The sequence below is a fragment of the Puma concolor genome, chromosome B3 (genome assembly GCF_028749965.1).
Source record: "Puma concolor isolate L17-30 chromosome B3, mPumCon1.1.hap2, whole genome shotgun sequence".
Lineage (NCBI taxonomy): Eukaryota > Metazoa > Chordata > Mammalia > Carnivora > Felidae > Puma > Puma concolor.
In genome coordinates, this window is record NC_141672.1 from 50,268,495 (window position 1) to 50,289,359 (window position 20,865).

Genomic DNA, 20,865 nt, shown 5'->3' on the forward strand with positions numbered 1-20,865 from the left:
TTTATTTTGAGAGAAAGAGAGCACATGTGCATGAGCAGTGGAGGGGCAGAGAGAGAGAAGCCCAAGCAGGTTCAACCCTCAGCTTGGAGCCTGATGTAGGACTCGATCCCATGACCATGAAATCATGACCCGAACCGAAATCAAGAGTCATATGCTTAACCAACTGAGCTACCCAGGTGCCCCGATAAAATACTAATTAAAGGAGATAAAGTTTTTGGCTATCATAACTTGCAATGGTTAAAAAAATATAAACAGTTGACCCTTGAACAATATTAGGGGTGCCAACCCCCCACATGCTCAAAAGTCCACATATAACTTTTGACTCTCCCAAAATTTAACTACTAATAGCCTACTGTTGGCCAGAAGCCTTACCAATAATAAGTCAACTAACACACATTTTCTATCCCATAGCTATTATATACTGTATTATTACAGTAAAGGTAGAGAAAAGATGATGTAATTAATAAAATCAGAAGGAAGAGAAAACACATTTATATACTGTTATCAAAAACACCTCTGCATCTAAGTGTTACTAGCACAGTTAAAACCCATGTTGTTCAAGGGTCAACTGTACACATAGAGTTGGAAACATTCAGAAACATTAAAAAATGTACATACCCTTTAATAAAACAATTCCATTTTCAGGAATTTATCCTAAGGAAATTATCGAGACTGTACATATGTATTTGTCTACATAAAGGTTCATTATAGCATTATTTATAGAATGACAAATTGGAAACAATCTAAATGCCTAACTGTAGGATAATGGAAATAAATTATGTCATGGCTATGCTATGCAAAATATGGACCCATCTGAAATCATGTGATTGAAAAATACCTAATCATAAGAAAATATGTTCACCTATTTTAAGAAAAAAAGCAGATGGGAAGTATCATTTCCAGTAAGGCAAACAAACAAATACACCTGCATGTATAGTCACTGAAAAAAGTCAATTTTAGAAGTATTTAGTTTCTCAGCAATTGTCTGGGCCTTTAATCATCTTTGAGTCAGCTATTCGGAAAATTTTGGTTACCCTTTCTGCTGAGTATCAACTGTGTCATGTTCAGGACTATCTCCACCGTTCTAATTTGCAGAGACTATAAGTGTGGGAAGTAAAATACTACAGTTCTTATAATTGCATCTTAGATTTCTGATTTAGATTTTGCCCATGAAAGGCACTCATGACCTCTGGAAGAGACAGCAAAGAAGAAACTTACACTGTCTTCTAGTAGAACGGATAGATATGAGAGCAGACAGAGCCCATGAGGCTTGTAGCACATGGCCAAAGGTATGGCATTGTTCTAATTCACAGACAGTAGCTAACATTTTGGGCAGATGGTCAGGTATTTCAAACAAGTATGTGTCTGGACCTTTGGAATGGGCATGGAGTATAAGTATAGTCAGTTCCATGTGAATGCTCACCAGACGGCATTCACTGCAGAGAAGGTACTCAAAAATCAGATGGACAAGATGATTTGTTTTGTGTGATCTAGTCAGCCTCCTACTCCAGCCAATTCTGCTCAGTATGCTCACAAACTAAATCAGCAAAAGAAACATGAAGCATCTATATTAATATCAAACAAAATGGACTTTGGGGCAAAAATCATTCCTTAAGATAAAGAGGATCACTAGATAGGAATAAAAGGCTCAATTCTTCAGGAAAATGTAAGAAGTCCATATTCATGTGCACCTAACAACACAGCTCAAAAGTCAATAAAAGCTTGACAGACCAAGGGGAAATTGACAAATCCACTATCATCTTTTAAGATTTCTATCAGATTTTTAAAGTATCTATCAGATATCAGTATCTGATAGATCAAACAGCCCAGAAATCAGAGTATGGAAAACATGAATATACATTTAATAAGCTTAAACTATATAGAATTATTGAATCACTACAATGTACATCCAAAACTAATATAACACTATATTTTAGCTCTACTGGAATTAAAAATTTTTTAAAGTGATTTGACAGCAAATGCAACCTTTAAATACTTTATTTATATTAACTTATTTGTCTTTAAAATAAACCCATTCATTCACTCTTCTTTAAAAAAAATAAGCTTGAGCTAGCAAACATATATAAGCACAGTCCATCAAAAATTAGAAAACATAAAATGCTTTCCAGGATTTTGTGGAAATCTATAAAAATTAAACATGTACTAGGACGACAAAGTAAGTTTCAACAAAGTTCACAGCATGAGTATAAACATGAACAGCTCAATACTGTAGCAACTAACCACATGAGGCTGTTTAAATTGACTAAAATTAAATAAAAGTAAATATTTGGTCTTCATTCTCACTAGCCATACTTCAACCCTTCAAAAGATATACATGGCTAGTGACTACCATATTGGACAGTACAGACACAGAACATTTTTATGACCACTGAAAGTGGTACTGCTATATAATATTAACTAGAGTAAAATCAAGTATCACATAAGTAACAAAATTTAGAAAAATCCATACTTTCTTTCTTTCTTTTTTTTAAAGATTTTATTTTTAAGTAATCTCTACACACAACATAGGGTTTGAACCCATGATCCTGAGATCAAGAGTTGCATGCTCTACTGAGTGAGCCAGCCAGATGCCCTAAAAATCCATACCAAATTTGTACCATGGTACAAATCATTGTAGACATTTAAAATACTTGAAACTAGGGGCGCCTGGGTGGCGCAGTCGGTTAAGCGTCCGACTTCAGCCAGGTCACGATCTCGCGGTCCGGGAGTTCGAGCCCCGCGTCGGGCTCTGGGCTGATGGCTCAGAGCCTGGAGCCTGTTTCCGATTCTGTGTCTCCCTCTCTCTCTGCCCCTCCCCCGTTCATGCTCTGTCTCTCTCTGTCCCAAAAATAAATAAACGTTGAAAAAAAAAATTTAAAAAAAAAATAAAATACTTGAAACTAAATGAAAATTAATCTACTGCATATCAACATATATATAGGATACAAGAAGACAAGCTGAAAATCAGTGAGCTCAGTATCCAACTTTTTAAGTTAAAAAGAGAATATAGAATAAAATCAAAGAAAGTAAAAAAATAAAATAATAGAGATACATGGAAATTAAGTAAATATAAAGAAAAAAGGAGAGATTAAACAATAAAAGATATAATAAGGAAAACACAACATTAAGCAGAGAAAATAACAGATAATTAAGAACAACCTCATGCTAAGCTGATGTATGGACAGATTCCAAGAAAAATACAAATTACTAAAACTGAATCAAGAAGAAATAAAAAGCTTTAATTGTTCCAAAACCCATACTGAAGCTAAATCAATAGTTCAAAATCTTGGGGCACCTGGGTGGTTCAGTCAGTTAACCATCTGACTCTTGGTTTCGGCTCAGGTCACGATCTCATGGTTTTGTGAGTTTGAGTCCCATGTTGGGCTCTGCATGGACAGTGTGGAGCCTGCTTGGGATTCTCTGTCTCCCTTTCTCTGTCCCTTCCCCACTCATGTGGTCTCTGTCTCTCTATAAAAATAAATAAATAAACTTAAAAAAAAATAGTTCAAAATCTTACTATAAAGTAAACAGCAGTTTTAATAAACTAGTTTTCCCAAACTGGATCAATCTAATTTTATATAAACTCTTCTAGAGAATAGGAAAAAAAAAAAAAAAAGAAAGAAAGAATCATCTTCCACTCATTTCATAAAGTTAATATAGACTTGATATATTGAAATTCAGACAAAGTAAGTATGAAAAGGGAATACTGATTATAAGCATGCTTGAAAATATTTTTTAAAAATTAGAAAATCTAGCAACATATTTAAAAAGGTAATACAGTATGTCTTGGCTTATTCTAGGAAGGCAGGATCACTTCAACACAAAAGATACCTTAATGTAATTAAACACAGGAACAAATTAAAGAATAAGAACCATATGATTATTTCAATAAATACAGAAAATGAATTATAATTCCATATCCAGTGATAATTAAAAAAAAATTTTATTTAGGAAAAAAGGAGAATGTTCTTATTCTAAGATAAGAAAAAGACTTAAAAGATAAAGACTAAAAAGGAATGAATAAAGCTGTCAATATTGTAGGTGGTATGCTTCATTACATAGAAAATTCTACAGAATCAAAGACAGTTCATTAAAATTAATAAGGAGCACCTGGCTGGCTTTTTGGTTAAACATCTGACTCTTGATTTGGGCTCAGGTCATGATCTCATGGTCATAGGATAGAGCCCCATGTTGGGCTCTGTGCTGGGCATGGAGCCCACTTGGGATTCTCTCTCTTTCTCTCTCTGCCCCTTCCCAACTCTCACACATGCACTCTTTCTCTCTGTCCCTTTGTCTCTCTCTCTCTCTCTCTCTCTCTCTCTCTCTCACACACACACACACAAATATTAATAAGAGAGTTTTGCAAGGTTGCTAGATATAAGATAAATATGTAAAACTCAATTGCATTTTTATTAATAGCTAGTAAAAAATATAACAAGGAAAAATCATAGCAACTAAAAAATACAAGGAAAATAATAAATCTAACAAATAAAAGCCATCCCTTCAAGGAGAGCTTTTAAACTATTGAAAGACATAAACAAACAAAATCTAAATAAATGAAGGAATATACTATGTACATGAATAGAAATATTCAGTACAGTTAAAATTCTATCAAATTAATCTACAAACAGGATACAATTTTAATTTAAAAAATCCCAAGTGGGCTTTCCAAATAACTTGAAAACCTGATTCTAAAATTTTATACAAAAGCAAAAGCCAAGAATAAAGAATAGTTCAAAACACCAATAAATAAGAACACAATGAGACAATATGTTCTACCATATATGAAGACACTATGAAACCACAGCAATTAAAACTGTTATTGACACAAGGATAGACAAAGAGCACTGGAGCACAATAAAAAGTGCAGAAACAGACTCACACATATTCAGGAGTAATATCTGACAATACAGTTTGGAGATCAATAGGAAAAAAGTGTATTATTCACTAATGAGTCTGGGACACTTGGTTGTCCATATGGAAAAAAAAGTCCAAGAAATTTCTACATCATACTAGCTATAAAAATAAAATCCAAATAGTTCTAGGGCTTAAAATGAAGTTGGGAAGTCTGCAGAGTAGGAAGCACCAGGAATCTGTCTCCCTACCATGACAACAATTACACTGACAGAATCTACCTGATAGAACTATTGGAACTCTGGAAGGCTTACAACTTCTGGGGGGAGGCATGAACGGTAGATCGTGGTTAATTTTAGTCAATTTCAACTCTTAACTCAGCAGCGGCTACTGATCCTCCTCCCCTCAGCCCTATGGCAGGCAGTTAATGCACATTACACACAGCTTACAGAAGTCAGGGTAGTCAGTAAGGACCCTGTCCTCCAAAATTTGGGGATTTGTGTTCCAATTGCTGATTGCTGCTTCTTATCACAAAGGTACAGACACAGAGTTGTATTCTCCCCCGTTGCTGACTGCCACTTCCTTCTCGGTGAAGTGACTTCCAGGAGATTTAATGGGCCAGTACCTTTTTGGCAGGGGTGGGGGTGGGGTGGGGGGGTGGGAAGGGGGAAAGGGGGAGCGGGGGAGAGGGAGAAGGAAAGACAGAGAGAGAGACAGAGAGAGAGAATCTTAAGCAGGCTCCATGCTTAGTGCAGAGCCTGGCATGGGGCTCAATCCCGTGACCCTGGGATCAAGACCTGAGCCAAAACAAGAATCAGATGCTCAACCAACTGAGCCACCCAGATGTCCCAAGGGCCAGTCCCTTTTTTCCCGTCTTCAGTTTTCACTTTTTCCTCTTTTGGAAGTCAGACATTAAAGATTAGGATATTCAAAGGTAACTGCATATACAGGGAAAATAAAAAACTCACCACACATGCCCACAGAATGGCAGAGGCTCAAAAAAGACCTGAGAATGTCTTAACTTTATACCTCAGGCTGATTGTCAGCATAAAGACATATATTTCATCCTATAATGATGAAAACAAACAAACAAATCCCAAACACAGGAAACCCTGGGGAAGGAAGAGAATCTGACTTTCCTATTTTTTTTTCATAGTGCTTGCTATTTATTGAAAAGAATGTAAATGTTTTTTCCAGGTGGTACTGAGGAGATGGGCAGAGTGCTTGTTTTGTTTGTTTTGTTTTTAGCATTTTTATTCACATGCACACATCTGTGGGAATGCTGCAGTTTTGAAAGAAAAAGGCCAGTTGTGCAAAACTGATGCATAGGAGAAAAGAAATGTCAACAATTTAGCTCCCAGGCACACTAGGCCCCTACAGCAATCTGGTGGGGCAGGGGAGGATTCTGGGAGTAGATAGGGAACTAACCAAGTTGAAAGTAACTTTCTTATTTTTTATCACATTATTGGATTCTCTTTTTTTTTTTTTTTAATTTTTTTTTTCAACGTTTATTTATTTTTGGGACAGAGAGAGACAGAGCATGAACGGGGGAGGGGCAGAGAGAGAGGGAGACACAGAATCGGAAACAGGCTCCAGGCTCTGAGCCATCAGCCCAGAGCCTGACGCGGGGCTCGAACTCCCGGACCGCGAGATCGTGACCTGGCTGAAGTCGGACGCTTAACCGACTGCGCCACCCAGGCGCCCCCACATTATTGGATTCAAATGTCCAGTCTTACAAATCACAAGGCATACAAAGAAACAGGAAGATATCACCCATTCAAAAGAAAAGAAAAAGGTAAATAGAAACCATCCCAGAGAAAGACCAGATGGTGAACCTACTAAACAAACATCTTATTAGAATGACTGTCTTAAAGATGCTCAAAAAAACTAAATGAAAATGCAGAAAGTCAAGAAAACACTGAACAGAAATGGAAATATCAATAAAGAAATAGACATAAAAGAAGCCAAAAAGAAATTCTAGAGCTGAAAAGTACAATAACTGAACTGAAGAACTCACAAGAACAATTCATAGGGATATTTGAGCACACAAAGGAAATGATGAGCTGCTGGAGACAGGGAAATTGAAATTATCAGGGTTGCAGAAAAGACGGAAAAAGGATTGAAGAAAAATGAACAGAGCCTAAGGGAAACACAGGACACCATCAAGCAGACCAACATACACATTGTTAGAGTATGAAAAGGAGAGGAAAGAGGTACAGAGACTTTTTTGAAGAAACAATGCCCTAAACTTCCCAAAATTGCTAAAGGACATGAATATAAACATTTAAAGGCTCAACTAACTCCAAGCAGGAGACCCACACTGAGACATATTATAACCAAATTGCTGAAAGACAAAGACAAAGATAGAATTCTGAAAGCAGCGAAAGAGAACTGATATTACGTACAGGGAATCCTCAATAAGATTGGCAGCAGATTACTCATGAGAAACTTTGGAGGCCAGAATACACTGGGCTGATATATTCAAAGTGCTTTTTAAAAAATCTGTCAACCAAGAATCCTATGTTTGGCAAAAATGTCCTTCAAAAGTGAGAGAGAAATTAAGACATCTCAAATAAACAAAAGCTGAGAAAATTTGTTACCACCAGACTTGCCCTGCAAGAAATGTGAAAGGGACTCCCATGGGTTGAAATGAAAGCACACTGGACAGTAACTCAAAACCATCTGAAGAAATAAAATTCTCAGTAAAGGTAAATACTTGGGCAATTATAAAAGCTAGTATTATTAAAACAACATTCTCTAATGTTGTTTCTTTGTTTTCTACATGATCTAGGTACCAATATATTAAAAAAATACAATTACTAACCTAAAAATTAGTATTATGACTTTTGTTTATAATTTCACATTTTGTTTTCTACACAATTTAAGGCACTAATACATTTTTTAATTGAAGTATAGTTGATACACAATGTTACAATAGTTTCAGGTGTACAATACAGTGATTCCACAAGTTTATACATTATGCTATGTTCACAAGTGTAGCTTCCATCAGTCACTATATAACCCTATTACAATACCATTGACTATATTCCCTGTGCTGTACCTTTATCCCCATGACTTATTTATTCCATAACTGGAAACCTGTATCTCCTACTCCCCTTCACCCATTTTGCTCATTCTCCCACACCGCCCTTTTATCTGGCAAGCATCAGTTTGTTCTCTGTAGTTATGACTCTGTTTCAGCTTTTTGTTTTGTTTTTTTGGATTCCACATAAAAGTGAAACCATATGATATATGTTTTTCAGTCTGACTTATTTCATTTAGCATAATACCTTCTAGGTCCACTCATATTGTCACAAATGACAAGAGCACATCTTTCTTATGGATAATAATATTTCTGTGTGTGTGTGTTTGAAATATACATACAGAATATGCATATTTTGAATTAAGTTTTCATTTTCTTTGGGTAAATACCCAGTAGTGGAATTACTGGATCATGTTCTATTTCTATTTTTAATTTTTTGAGGAACCTCCATACTGTATTCTACAGTGGCTACACCATTTTACATTCCCACCAACTGTGAGGATTCCTTTTTCTGCACATTTTGGCCAACACTTGTTATCTCTTGTCTTCTTTATTCTAGCCATTCTGACAAGTGTAAGGTTACATCTCATTGTGGTTTTGATTTGCATTTCCTAATGATTAATGATGTTGAGCATCTTTCCATGTGATTGTTGGCCATCTGTATGTCTTCTTTGGGGACTAATGCATTTTTAAAAATAACGATTAGTTTATGTTTTGTACACATAATGTATAAAGATGTAATTGTGTGACGTCAGTAACTAAAAGGGGTGCATATAGAGCTAAAAAGGAGCAGAGTTTTTATAGGTTATTGAAATTTAACTGATATAATTTCCAATTAGAGTACAGTAACTTTAGGATAGTAAATGTAATCCTCATGGTAACCACAAAGAAAATAGTTCTAGAATGTCTTAGTTCAGGCTGCTATAACAAAACACCACAGACTGGGTAGTTGATAACGAAATTTAGTTCTTAGTTCCGGAGGCTAGAGGACCAAGATTAGGGTGCCAGAATGGTCAGGTGAGGACCTTCTTCCAAGTCGAAGAGTCCGCATTGAATCCTGGCACGGTGGGAGGGGCTAGGGAACCCTGTGGCGCTTTTTTAAAGAGAGGGCTGTTCATCCCATTCATCTTATTCAGAGCATTTCACTCTCATGACCTAAGCATCTTCCAATGCCCCCACTTCCTGTACTATCACATTTGACATGAATTTTGGCGGGATACCAATATTCAAGCCATAGTGTATGCTATACACAAAACATAAATGATAAGGGAATTAAAATGTTACACTACAGGAGCATGTGGATGGCTCAGTCAGTTAAGCATCCGACTCTTGGTTTCTGCTCTGGTCATGATCTCACAGTTCATTAGATCAAGCCCAACATTGGACTCCACACTGATAGCATGGAGCCTGCTTGGGATTCTCTCTCTCTCTTTCTCTCTCTCCCCCCACCCCCCCCATTCTCACACAGGTGCACATGTACATGCGCGCTCTCTCTCTCTCAAAATAAATAAATTTTTAAAAAGTTACACTACAAAAAAATTATGAGAAAATTAGTAAATTTATGTTTATAAAAAACATCTGTGTTTTACATATTCTTTTGTACAGATATTTTTCATAAAATTTTATGTAAAAGAGGAAAAGCCTCTAAATTTAAAAACACCCCACCTTTCTTTTATGACCAAAATTTTCTCACAGTAGACCATTTTCCTGATGATCACAGGTTCCATTTAGAGTCTAGTCACTGGTTCTAAAGATAGTAAAGACTACAGAGTTTGAAACAGAGCAAAGATACAACCCAGGAGTCATCAAGACAAGGTGTAAGCGGATACAAAGTATAAAAAATACATATCTTTCGGAAAATGTATTTGAGAAAAGATGTCAGGAAGGCAAATTAGCAAAATGAGATGGGAGAGTCTGTAGGGGAAGTATATGTATGACTCATTAGAAATTTTATTTTGTTTCAGAAGGAATAGATACATACAGAATGAGGCGAGTAAAAAGGCACAAATAGTCTCATTTTAAGAAAAATAGAATACAACCAACTGGAAAAGAAAGAAAAGGAAGTAACTATACTCAAGATCATTTATAATCTTGCCTCAAAAAACAAAAACAGAAACCTAATGCTTTTTCAACAGACATTCCCTATACTTACTGCAAATATTATTTCTCTAAAGCATCAGTGTACTGACAGTTTCTGTTACACGGTAGAAAAACCAAATTCCCATGTGAACTCCCAAGTTTTAAGCAACTGTAATTAACAAAAACAAATTTTAAAGAATGCACTTTTGTTTTGCTTCTGGTAGTACTTAAATTCTAAGCTCAACATTGAAAGACTGCTTTCCGAGCTGCTGCCTCTGATAGCCATCTGTATCTTTTATTTTCCACACTAGTACATTCTTCGCCTTCTTTTCTAGTCCAAAGCGATTAAGTTTATACAGCATTGATTTCTTATACCAGCTTAAGCCTAGACGGGCTTGACATGGCACCTTTTTGGCATACTATTTTAGTTCCTGGCCTTCATCAAGTGGACTGGGGAAGCAAACAACCCTGAACTTAAACCTTAGATCTATAATTTATAAATTATGGGACCTCTGGCACATTCCTCATGCTGAGTCTCGGATTCCTTACATATTAAAATGAGAATAATGTCTACCTCTGAAAAATGGACTTTTAAATGCTTACATTTATTGAAACTTCTGGTTCGGTGTAGATTTAGGTATAGGTGTTGGGATTCTCAGTTCTACTCACAGACCTGCTTCTCAGTTGTATCTCTGGATATGATCCTCAAATAACATCCCCAATTCTTGGTTAGTAGAGCTGCTTTTTTTGCTTTGTAACTTCCATAGTCCTATTAGAACCTAACAGGTCACTGATCACTCAGATAAAAAGATTAGCTGTGATATGGTCCTATAGTGTACTTCTCTCAATTTTAGGGATCCTGTACACATTTTGCAAATTCTCTCTTGCCTTTTTCTTGGAAATAACTATATTTTCCAATTCTGGGGAGTCTACCTTTGGCCTTGACCTAGTGCTTTCTAACTTGTCTGAAATATATTTAGCCAGATGATAAGGTCAGTTCATTGTCTTAAGAAAAATAATAAAGCTATCGTCTGAGTTTTTAAAAGCTGAGTTTTAAAAGCTATCACCTGAGCCTGTTTTCTCTCTACCCTCACACCATGCCCCATTATCTTATAAAACATTCCACAGCATTATGCTGTAGAAAATCAATTAGAAGGCAACCCGAGGTTCTAATTTCCTCTAACTTACTAAATATATGATTTTTGCCAAGTCATTTAACTTATCTGAGACTCAGTTTTTTTATTTGCAAAAGAGGGATTATGTCTACTCAGAGGCTAAGGAGCAAAGGCAATAACGCAGGTGATGGGCATTAAGGAGGGCACTTGTGATGAGCACTGGGTGCTGTTAAGTGATGAATCACTGAATGCTATTCCTGAAACCAATATTGCACTGCATGCTAACTAAAATTTTAAAAAATAATGATGCAGGTGACTGTGCCTTAAACACTGTAGTTCTATACAATGCAGCAGATATTTTCAACTCCTAAGAGGCAGTATAGCATGCTGGTGAAGATAAAAAGAATTTGAAGTCAAACCGCCAGAGTTGGAATCCTGGCTTCATCACTTACCTTTAATATGTAAAATGAGGATTACAGTACCTACCTCATATGATATTAGCTCAGTGACATTAACTATTAATGTTATTTTTAAATGCCTACTCAGTGTTAGGTATTACACTAGGTGCTGGTAATAAAATGAAATCAGGACAGACATGGCTAACACCTTCGCCAAAAAACCTCTATTTCTTACTCCACGTTACTACATTTTTCTAAGTCATTTACATCACACATACTTTATTTCTTGAAGTTTATTTATTATTTATTTTGAAAGAGAGAGACAGAGACAGACAGCATGCGCACACAAGTTGGTGGGGGCGGGGGGGCGGGGAGGAGGCAAAGAGAGAAGAGAGAACTCCAAGCAGGCTCCATGCTGTCAATGTGAAGCTGGATGTGGAGCTCAAAGTCACAAACTGTGAGATCATGACCGGAGCCAAAACCAAGAGTCGATGCTTAACCAACTACCATCCAGGCACCCCACGTCATATATACTTCATAGCAAAGAAAAATCTGAGTACTAAAGCATTTCCATAGAGGATCAAGACTGCACAATTCCAATATTTCTTTTCTGTGAAAATTTCCAGTGACCACACTTTAGTATAATACTTTAGTATTTCTTTTCCTAATTCATCACTTGAGTTGAGAGTCTCTTGATGACTTCTGGGTAAACCGTCTGGGACATGTTCCCATCAAATATAAATTATCCAGTGCTTGTCAATCACCTGAAATGCTAATTAAAAGGCAGATTCCTAGACTTCATATCAGCTATTGATTGAAAAACTCTGGCTAATTTGCAATGACATGGATGGAAACAGTATAATGCTAAGAGAAATAAGTCAATCAGAGAAAAACAAATACCATATGATTTCATTCATATGTGGAATTTAAGAAACAAAACAAATGAGGAAAGGGAAAAAAGAGAGGCAAACCAAGAAAGAGACTCTTAACTATAGAGAACAGACTGATGGTTATCAGAGGGAGGTGGGTGGGGGGCATGGGTTAAACAGGTGATGGGGATGAAGGAGTGCATTTGTTGTAATGAGCACTGGGTGATGTATACAAGTGCTGAATCATTATATTGTACACCTGAAACTAATATAACACTGTATGTTAACGAGACTTAAAATTAAAACTTTAAAAAAATAAAAAAAAATAATTAAAAAAGAGAAAAACTCTTGCTAGAAGATGTAGAAATATGCATTTCTAACAATTTCCCAATGTGATTTTTATGCAAATCCCATTTGAGAAACATTTCCAAGAGGAAAAAACCTCCACCATATAAGAAATCTGAAACCAAAGAAAATACTGAAGAATAATGATCCAAAGCTTCACTAAGAAGAACTTTAATGCTCAGAATAAATTTCCACATGCCTGTCTCTTAACATGGTTGAGTCAACAATGCACAGAGATCAAGATCAAAACTGAGTTGAACATCCACACCTGAACCATGAGTGTTCAAGAAATTCCTAGTCTAGCGGCGCCTGGGCGGGTCAGTCGAGGGACCCACTGTTGATTTAGGCTCAGGTCATAATACCACAGTGAGTTCGAGCCCCACATGGGTCTCTGCACTGGCAGCTCAGAGCCTGCTTGGGATTCTCTCTCACTCCCCCTTTCTCTGCCCGCCCCCCCACTCTTTCTCTCTCTCAAAATAAATAAACTTTTAAAAAAAGAAAAAAAGAAAAGAAATTCCTACTCTAGGCCAAGGAAAAGTTAGGGGGACAGTGAAAACGCTTACTCATAATCTCCTAAGAAGCAAAGAAAACAGTGTTATTACAATACTCACACTTACTGAGGTTTGGTAATCTCAGAAAATGCAACTGCTTTCTCTTAAATTCATACAACTAGAGCCAGACCTCCCTGCCCTAGCTCCCCACACCTACCACAAACGTTGCCTACTGGGAGTTAAGTTGGCCCTGTGAACAACCAGGCAAGGAGAAATACGGTCTTTTGATAAAAGTAAGCCCTCCCAAAATTTAAATTTATACCTCCTGGTCCGATGGACAGTTAATAGAAGAGTCCTCACTGAGATACAGAAGAGATCCAGGAGCTCCAAACTCCTAGAGGATGTGTGTAAACTTTCCAAATAACAAAGCTAATGAACAAAATATTTCTCTACCCACCGAGGAACAGTGGCCTGAGATCTGCTCTGGGTCAGAAAACAAAATGCCCTGAAAGGCTTTGGTTCCTAAGATGGTAGTGAGGTTAGCACTGTGACTGGAAGAAAACCCGAGCCGAGGGCACAAAAAGACGCCCAATCTGCCCACACTCTCCGTCCTGAACCAAGTCTGGAGCAGCAGAGCGGGGCGGGGCCGCGATTTCTCCTGCATCACTGCGTTCTCTCTTCCCCGCCTGCGTGAGCGCCGCCCACCCACTCGCGGCGTGAACCCACTGGGCCTAGCCTCTCCTTCCCCCTCCCCTCGGCCTGGTGCTGAATCATGAGCCCAATATCTCCAAAAGGTAAAATCAAAGAACAATGCCACACTTAGGGCTGGCCTGAATGGGGTGCCGGATTGGGGTAGAGCAGAGGCTGGAAACCACAACTTTGCTTCCTTTCTTCCCCAATTCCCCTCCGAGCCCCAAATTAAAACAAGTACTGCAGCGGTGGGGGACTCCCAGGCGGGCGCCCCTTCCTCTGGGTTGCTCAGGTCTGCAACGCTCCCGCCGGGCTGGGCGCGCTCTGCCTCATTGTTCCAGCATGCCGCCCGCTCGGGAGCCCGCGCCCTGCCAGGCGGAAGGGCTCAAAGCTCCCGAGGAAGGGGCCGGGGCTTAGGGATCCTCACCCCCTCGCCCCTCTCGGCCGGGTAACAGCCCCTGCCTACTCTCATCGCCTTTCTGCCAAAGGATCGCTAAAGCGGAACCGACGAGTCCCAGGGAGGCGACGTGCGGGTGCTGTCCAAATGCTGCGAGGAGGAGGACTGGGGGTGGGGGAGAGACAGGGGGCTCCGGCCTGCGGACAGCTGCAGCCCTCGCCCCACAGCGCGATTCTGCTTACACGGGTACCACTCGGCCATGGTCTCTCCGGCCCTACAGGGAGCAGCTCGGTTGTGGCCCGTCTCCCAGCCCTTGGCCCTCTCGTCCCCAGAAGCAGAAACCAGAGGGCCAGTCCCCGCGCAGGCTGCAGAAGTCACCATATGTTACTCACCCCAACTGTTCCTGTCCCTGCGGTTCTTGGCCATGGTGGTCCGGGGACTGGTGGCGGTGAGGCGCTGTCACTGTGCTGGCTCTTCTCCCGGGCCGCAGGTTGCTGGCGGTGGGAGGCTCCGTGCCCGCGCTGGGCGCAGTTCTCTCAGACTCTGAGGATGTTGCTGTGGCGCTGGTGGGAAGGAGCTGGGAGGAGAAGGGAGGAGAAAGCTGGTGAACCGAGCTCAGCATCACAAGCCCGAGTTCACACAAATACCAGCGTCACACCCTCCCTACCTCAGCCCACCCCCGGAGCTCGAAGACAGGGACAGACGATGTACTGCAACATCTTTCACGGAGAACACACACACACACACACACACACACACACACACACACACACAAATAAACAGTACCCCCCTCACACACACTCTCAAAGAATTTAACAGCATTAGCCAGTCACAGAATTACTAATATACTGCATTATTCTGGATGTTCAGATACCCGTTTCCTATAACAGTTACAAATTAGTACCAATATGCAGACAACATTTATATAGCCAAAGAAGTCAAAATAATCTGCACTTATCTACCAGGCACCATTTTTCCCCATTTTAAAAGCAAGGTCATGTTGGTAAAGAGGATATCATGCATTTTTTGACCTGTATACTGAACAGGCCTGACTTTTAAAATTAGGATAGAAAAATTTAGATCAAGATTGAGATAAATGAAAGCTGGAAATTCATCATTATCTGTAAGTAACTCAATGTCTAATGGGCAAAAATGCCCACTAGATTTGCAGAGAAAACCTCTGGAGTTACACTGGCAAATATTTTAGGTAAAATCGTATTACATAGTCTGGGTGAGCCTTGGCATCCACAAAGGTTGCAGACAATTTTGAATACAAAGCAAAAGGCAAAGACACTGATTTCTTCCTCTCTGCCTACAAACTCAGCTTTCAATATTCTAGAAGCAGTCCTTTATGGTACTTGACCCTCAAGATACCATTAACCCATTCCTTACAGTTTTCTTCTGCATTTGGTTGTTGCCCACACTCTACAGATGCGTTCTGCCTATGAGATTATTGCTAGCCTCTTAATTACCACGTCTTTGGTCTCTTCACCATAAGCAACTCTTCACTCTATGTTCACTCAATGTAATTTGCTACAATGGCTTCAGACAGGACCTTCATCCTGATAATTTCCAAATCTGTGCTTCTAGTTTCATGCTCTCTTAAAGAGAGAAAAATCGTCTTACGAGAACCAAATTTATAACTGCCCAAGGTCATCTTCATTTTGTTTTCCTACTAACACTTCAAAATCAACATATCAAAAACCAAATTATCTCACCCACCACTGCCATATCTTATGCATTCTGTATTTCGGTTAATGGCTCTAGTGACCTCAGAGCTAGGAACACTGTAAACCAAGTTTACATTATAGTTTTAAAAGGGACGTCAGGGGGATCTGGGTGGCTCAGTCGATTAAGCATCCAGCTCTTGATTTTGGCTCAAGTCATGATCTCACAGTTAGTGAGATAGAGCCACAATTCAGGCTGTGCTGACTGCTTGGGATTCTCTCGTGCCCTCCCACCCACCTCAAAACAAACAAACTTAAAAAAATAATAAATGAAGGGGGCTGTGTTCAATAGAGTTGCATTTCCCAAACACTAATGAAACAACATAGGAAGACAGGAATTATCTCACGCCTGTATCTACAAACCAAATTCATGGATTAAAAAGAAGTGTGTTCTGCTTTTCTTGTATATCTTAATTCTCAGCTCACACTCCAGCCCGATAATTACTTTCAGGTAAATCTCATTAAAAAGAGTACAGTAGAGTCCACAGTCACACAGACACACAAAGATACACATAAGAGAAGGAGGAGAAAGCAGAGAGTGACTGCATTTGAGTACAAGATTTCTTTTTGGGACAATTAAAATATTTTAAAATGCGAAACTTAACAGAAGACCATGTGGGAGGGAAGGGGAAAAAAGTTACAAACAGAGAGGGAGGGAGGCAAACCATAAGATACTCTTAAATACAGAGAACAAACTGAGGGTTTAAGGGGGGTGGTGGGGAGGGGAAAGTGGGTGATGGGCCTGGAGGAGGGCACTTGTTGGGATGAGCACTGGGTGTTGTATAGAAGCCAATGTGACAAATTATATTAAAAATATTTTAAAATGTTTTAAATCAGTTCTGTACAACTTTGTGGATATACTAAAAATCACTGAATTATACAATTTAAGTTGGTGAATTATATGGTATGGTATTACACATCATTTGGCTGCTTTTAAAAAGTCAAGGTTAAGTTTATTTTAAATTGGAAAAAGATATTTGTACATTTAGTACTCTAGAACCCTTCTCATCCTGACCCCTCTGGGATGTTACTCTGTACACTATTCCCTCCCTCCTATATCCTCAATGATTTTTTTCCTAGTTGTTCCTTCACCATGCTCATTTCCCCCAATCATAAGAAAAGGGCTCTCTCAACCTTGCCATTTGCAACAACATGGATGGACTTAGAGGGTATAATGCTAAGTGAAATAAGCCAGACAGAGAAAGACAAATACCATATGACTCCACTCAGATGTGGAATTTAAGAAAAAGCAAATGAACAAAAAAGATTAAAAACAAAAAAAAACAGACTCAAATACAGAGAACAACTGGTGGTTGCCAGAGGGGAGGTGAGAGGGGGATGGGTGAAATAAATAAAGGGGGATCAAGGGCACCCTTATCTTGTTGAGCACTGAGAAATGCATGAAAGTGTCCAATTATTACATTGTATACCCGAAACTAATATAACAGTGTGTGTTAATTATACTTCAATAAAAAAATAGTAAAATAAAATGTAACCTCCTTAAGAAAGAAAAGGGCTCTCTCAATCAGGAGTTTCTCAATAGCGGATGCTACAACTCACTCCTTCCCTCTACAGCTAGCAATCTTGGAAACATACTTATATCAGTTAGAATGCTTTTGGCTGTAACTCAAAAGAGCTTAAACCAAAAGGACATTTAGTGTCACATAATTTTTTAAGGTAAGTTGGTTCTGTGAGGAAAGTTCAGCAGCTCAACTTTATCATTGACATGTTAGGATATAGATGTGGCTGCTGCAGAAAATTACAGTGGCTTAAGACATATTCATTTCTTTCTCATGATATAATCTTAGCATAAACCCTCCAGGGTTCATATTAATGATGGCTCTGAAATATCAAGAAACCTAAGCTTGGACTTCCATGGTATAATCCAAGATGGTTGCTTGGGCATTTGCATCTTCATTCCAGCCAAATAGAGGAGAAGAAAGGAAAGAAGGGCATATATCCATTCTAAGAGTACAACCCAGAAGTGGCACATATCACCTCTACTCAAGTACCATTGACCAGTACATGTCCTACCTATTTGACAAACACATTATGTATATGTGTATCCAACTAAAATTTAGGAGATCTAATGCTAACGAAAGAAAGGAGGGCACCTGGCTGGCTCAGTTGGAAGAACATGTGACTCTTGCTCTCAGGGTCATGAGTCTGAGCCCCATGTTGCATGTAGAGATTACTTAAATAAAAAAAATTTTTTAAAGAAGGAAATGGATACTGGAGAATACCAGCAGACTTCACCACTAGGACCAAGGTTGCACTTTACCATCCTTAATATGTGGACTTATTTTCTAATGTGGGCTCCTATCATGGTCCCAAAATGGCATCTGCCATTCCAGTCATTAGAAGTGGGTAGCCATGTCTAGAAACAGAAAAAGGTATGTCTGTGCCTTGTGTACCTTGTTAAAAGCACTCCCATAGACTTTTTCTATGTGTTATTATCTAGAATTGTCAAGCCTAAGCCATCCCTTTAGTAACAGAAGTGAGGCTAGGCCAATCAAGATTTATCCCCTAGCATAGGGAGAGTCTCAGTCTCATCTGACAGACATAGCAACACAGGAAAGGTCAACAAAATTGTGGTTCTGATAATGAGAATAGAAGATAGCACAAGTCCCAAGGTGATAATGACAGCTTTCATTTTCCCCTTATCCTCCACTAGTATCTTCTCTGATGGGATGACCCAAAACTTATTTCCATGGGGCCAAATCTTTAGTGGCCTTATCTTTACTGGGGTGTTGCAGTTTATCATTGTTCAGTAATACTGGACATGTGAATACCAAGAGGTATCTTAGTGCACACGTAGGGTCCTAGACACAGTCCTTCTATTCTCTTTGTGGGGCAACAAGCAATTCCCCTTGGTAATGAGGACCAATCACTCCAACCAGTACAATGATCCCCTCTCTAACCTTTGCCTCCATAGTCCAAAGACCTCATATTGGCCAGGTGACAGTATCAGTTTCCTCTTTAATGAAATTGTGACTAAGTTATCTAGGGACAGTATCTCTCCTTTGGGCACCAGAGCCTTCAGATCCACCAAGCCCAATGTTTTAAAGACAAAGTTGTAGAGACAAAAATTCTTCAAGTGAATTGTTAGTAGTAGGAAGAGCCACCACTCCACTCCTTGGTTCCTAGACCCACACATTCTGCACGTGGGTTAGATGGCAACATAAATTGGCTATAGGTTAAGTCCTATCCCATATCCTCACTGGGTTATCTCCCAGTCAGTATCACAACCAATCCTTCAGCAGGCCTTTCCTCTCTTCCCTTAAACTGCTGCTTCTAAGTGATGGGTTTAAGGTAAGATCAATTAATTCAGTGGTTATGACTTCATTGACATACTTCCCTCAAAATAAAATGAGTTTCTTGCTTAAATTTAATGTTGTACTACATGGTGATGAAATAAGGCATTCTATAAATGCTTGGATTATGGTACTTGTAAAAAATCTTTCCAGGCAGGGAAGGTAAACCTGTATTTGGAATATGTACTATTTCCATGAGGATGAATCCCTCTTCTCTCCATAATGGAAAGGATCTAGTATAATAAACTGCCACCAGGTGGTTGACTGGTCTAGGGAATACTACCATACTGGGGTCTCTGCAATGGCCTCTGTTATAAGCAGGTTAAATGCTCCAAAGTGGCAGTAACTGTATTATCCTCCGGCCACCCCAGTACATTATCCTTGGCAAGTAGAAGTCCATGTTGTTGAACCCACGTTTGCCGTCATTCCTTTTTTACATAGGACCACTGAACTACCACTGGGTGACCAGGTAGAGGCTGACATCCATAGGACAGATCTCTTGTAAACCTGATTATTGAAATGAATGCCCTCTTGTGGGCAGTTATGTGGTTCACAGATATTTTCACATTCTGGGCCCACTTTGAGAATCCATCTGTATTACCTCTCCTACTGACTCCCTTATCTCAGATATTCTTCTTTCCAAGTTATTGGCCCACCTACTAGCCACTGTACATAAATACAGATCTATACCTCAGGCCAGCTCTCCTTCCTAACAAAGAGGGCAACCAGATGTTCTATTTAAAGTTATGCCCACAGGGAGAATTTCTCTTCCTCTGTATTTTTCAAGACCACCCCATTACAGATAGGGGCATAATTCAGAGGCTATGTGCTTCCAGTTGGATATAATGCACAACATTAATAAACCAAGCCCAAGTTTTTCCTTCCTCTGTTAAATGACCACAAGCCCATAGATAAAGTTTAAAAAAAAAAAAAGTGGCAAAGAAGTAGGGGCAGGTACAGAGGAAATCTGTCCATGTAATTTACTTGTGCCTTCTATACCAGCTCCGGCCACCCCAGTACATATACCTTTCCATTTGACAATGAATTCTGCTGCCCATGTTCAATTTATGATTCAGTAAATTAGGTAACACCAAGTTCTAAAGAGCAGTTCACATCACACAGTCCCTTAGTATGCCAGAGTGAGGTGTTTAGTTTCTGCCAAGGCCTCATAGCAGGCCAAGAGTTACCTTTCAAATGGAGAATAGTTGCCAAGAGATGAGAGCATGTTCTTATTCCAAACCTTATCCATGCTGCTTGTGCCACAACTTGGACCATCTGTGGGGCATTCTGTTTCTCCAAGTCATATGAAAAACTGGCAGTCATATAGGTTACATGATAAATGGATCAGAGAGCAGTACATGCAGTATGGTGATTCCAAAATCCAAACAGGCCAACTAAGACTGGGCATTGTTTTTTGAGGTGGAGCACAATAATGCCACTGAACTCTTAGAAATTTCACTGTGGCACAGGTCTCTAACCTGGATGTATTTCTTATCCTCTGATAGAAGGGTCTTTTTAAGGTATCTAGGGCAGTTGCTACTTC

General features: G+C 39.1%; 1 protein-coding gene across 3 annotated transcripts in view; it reads right to left on the reverse strand.

The window, feature by feature from the left end:
• The window catches only part of ATL1 (atlastin GTPase 1), an 83,870-nt gene that overhangs the window by 57,566 nt on the left and 5,439 nt on the right, over nucleotides 1-20,865 (reverse strand). For all 3 annotated transcript variants that reach the window (XM_086709781.1, XM_086709782.1, XM_086709780.1), the window contains exon 2: nucleotides 14,674-14,858. In XM_086709781.1, the coding sequence (XP_086565907.1) occupies nucleotides 14,674-14,707 (34 nt within the window). In that variant the 5' untranslated portion in view covers nucleotides 14,708-14,858. The remainder of the gene's footprint in view (nucleotides 1-14,673; nucleotides 14,859-20,865) is intronic.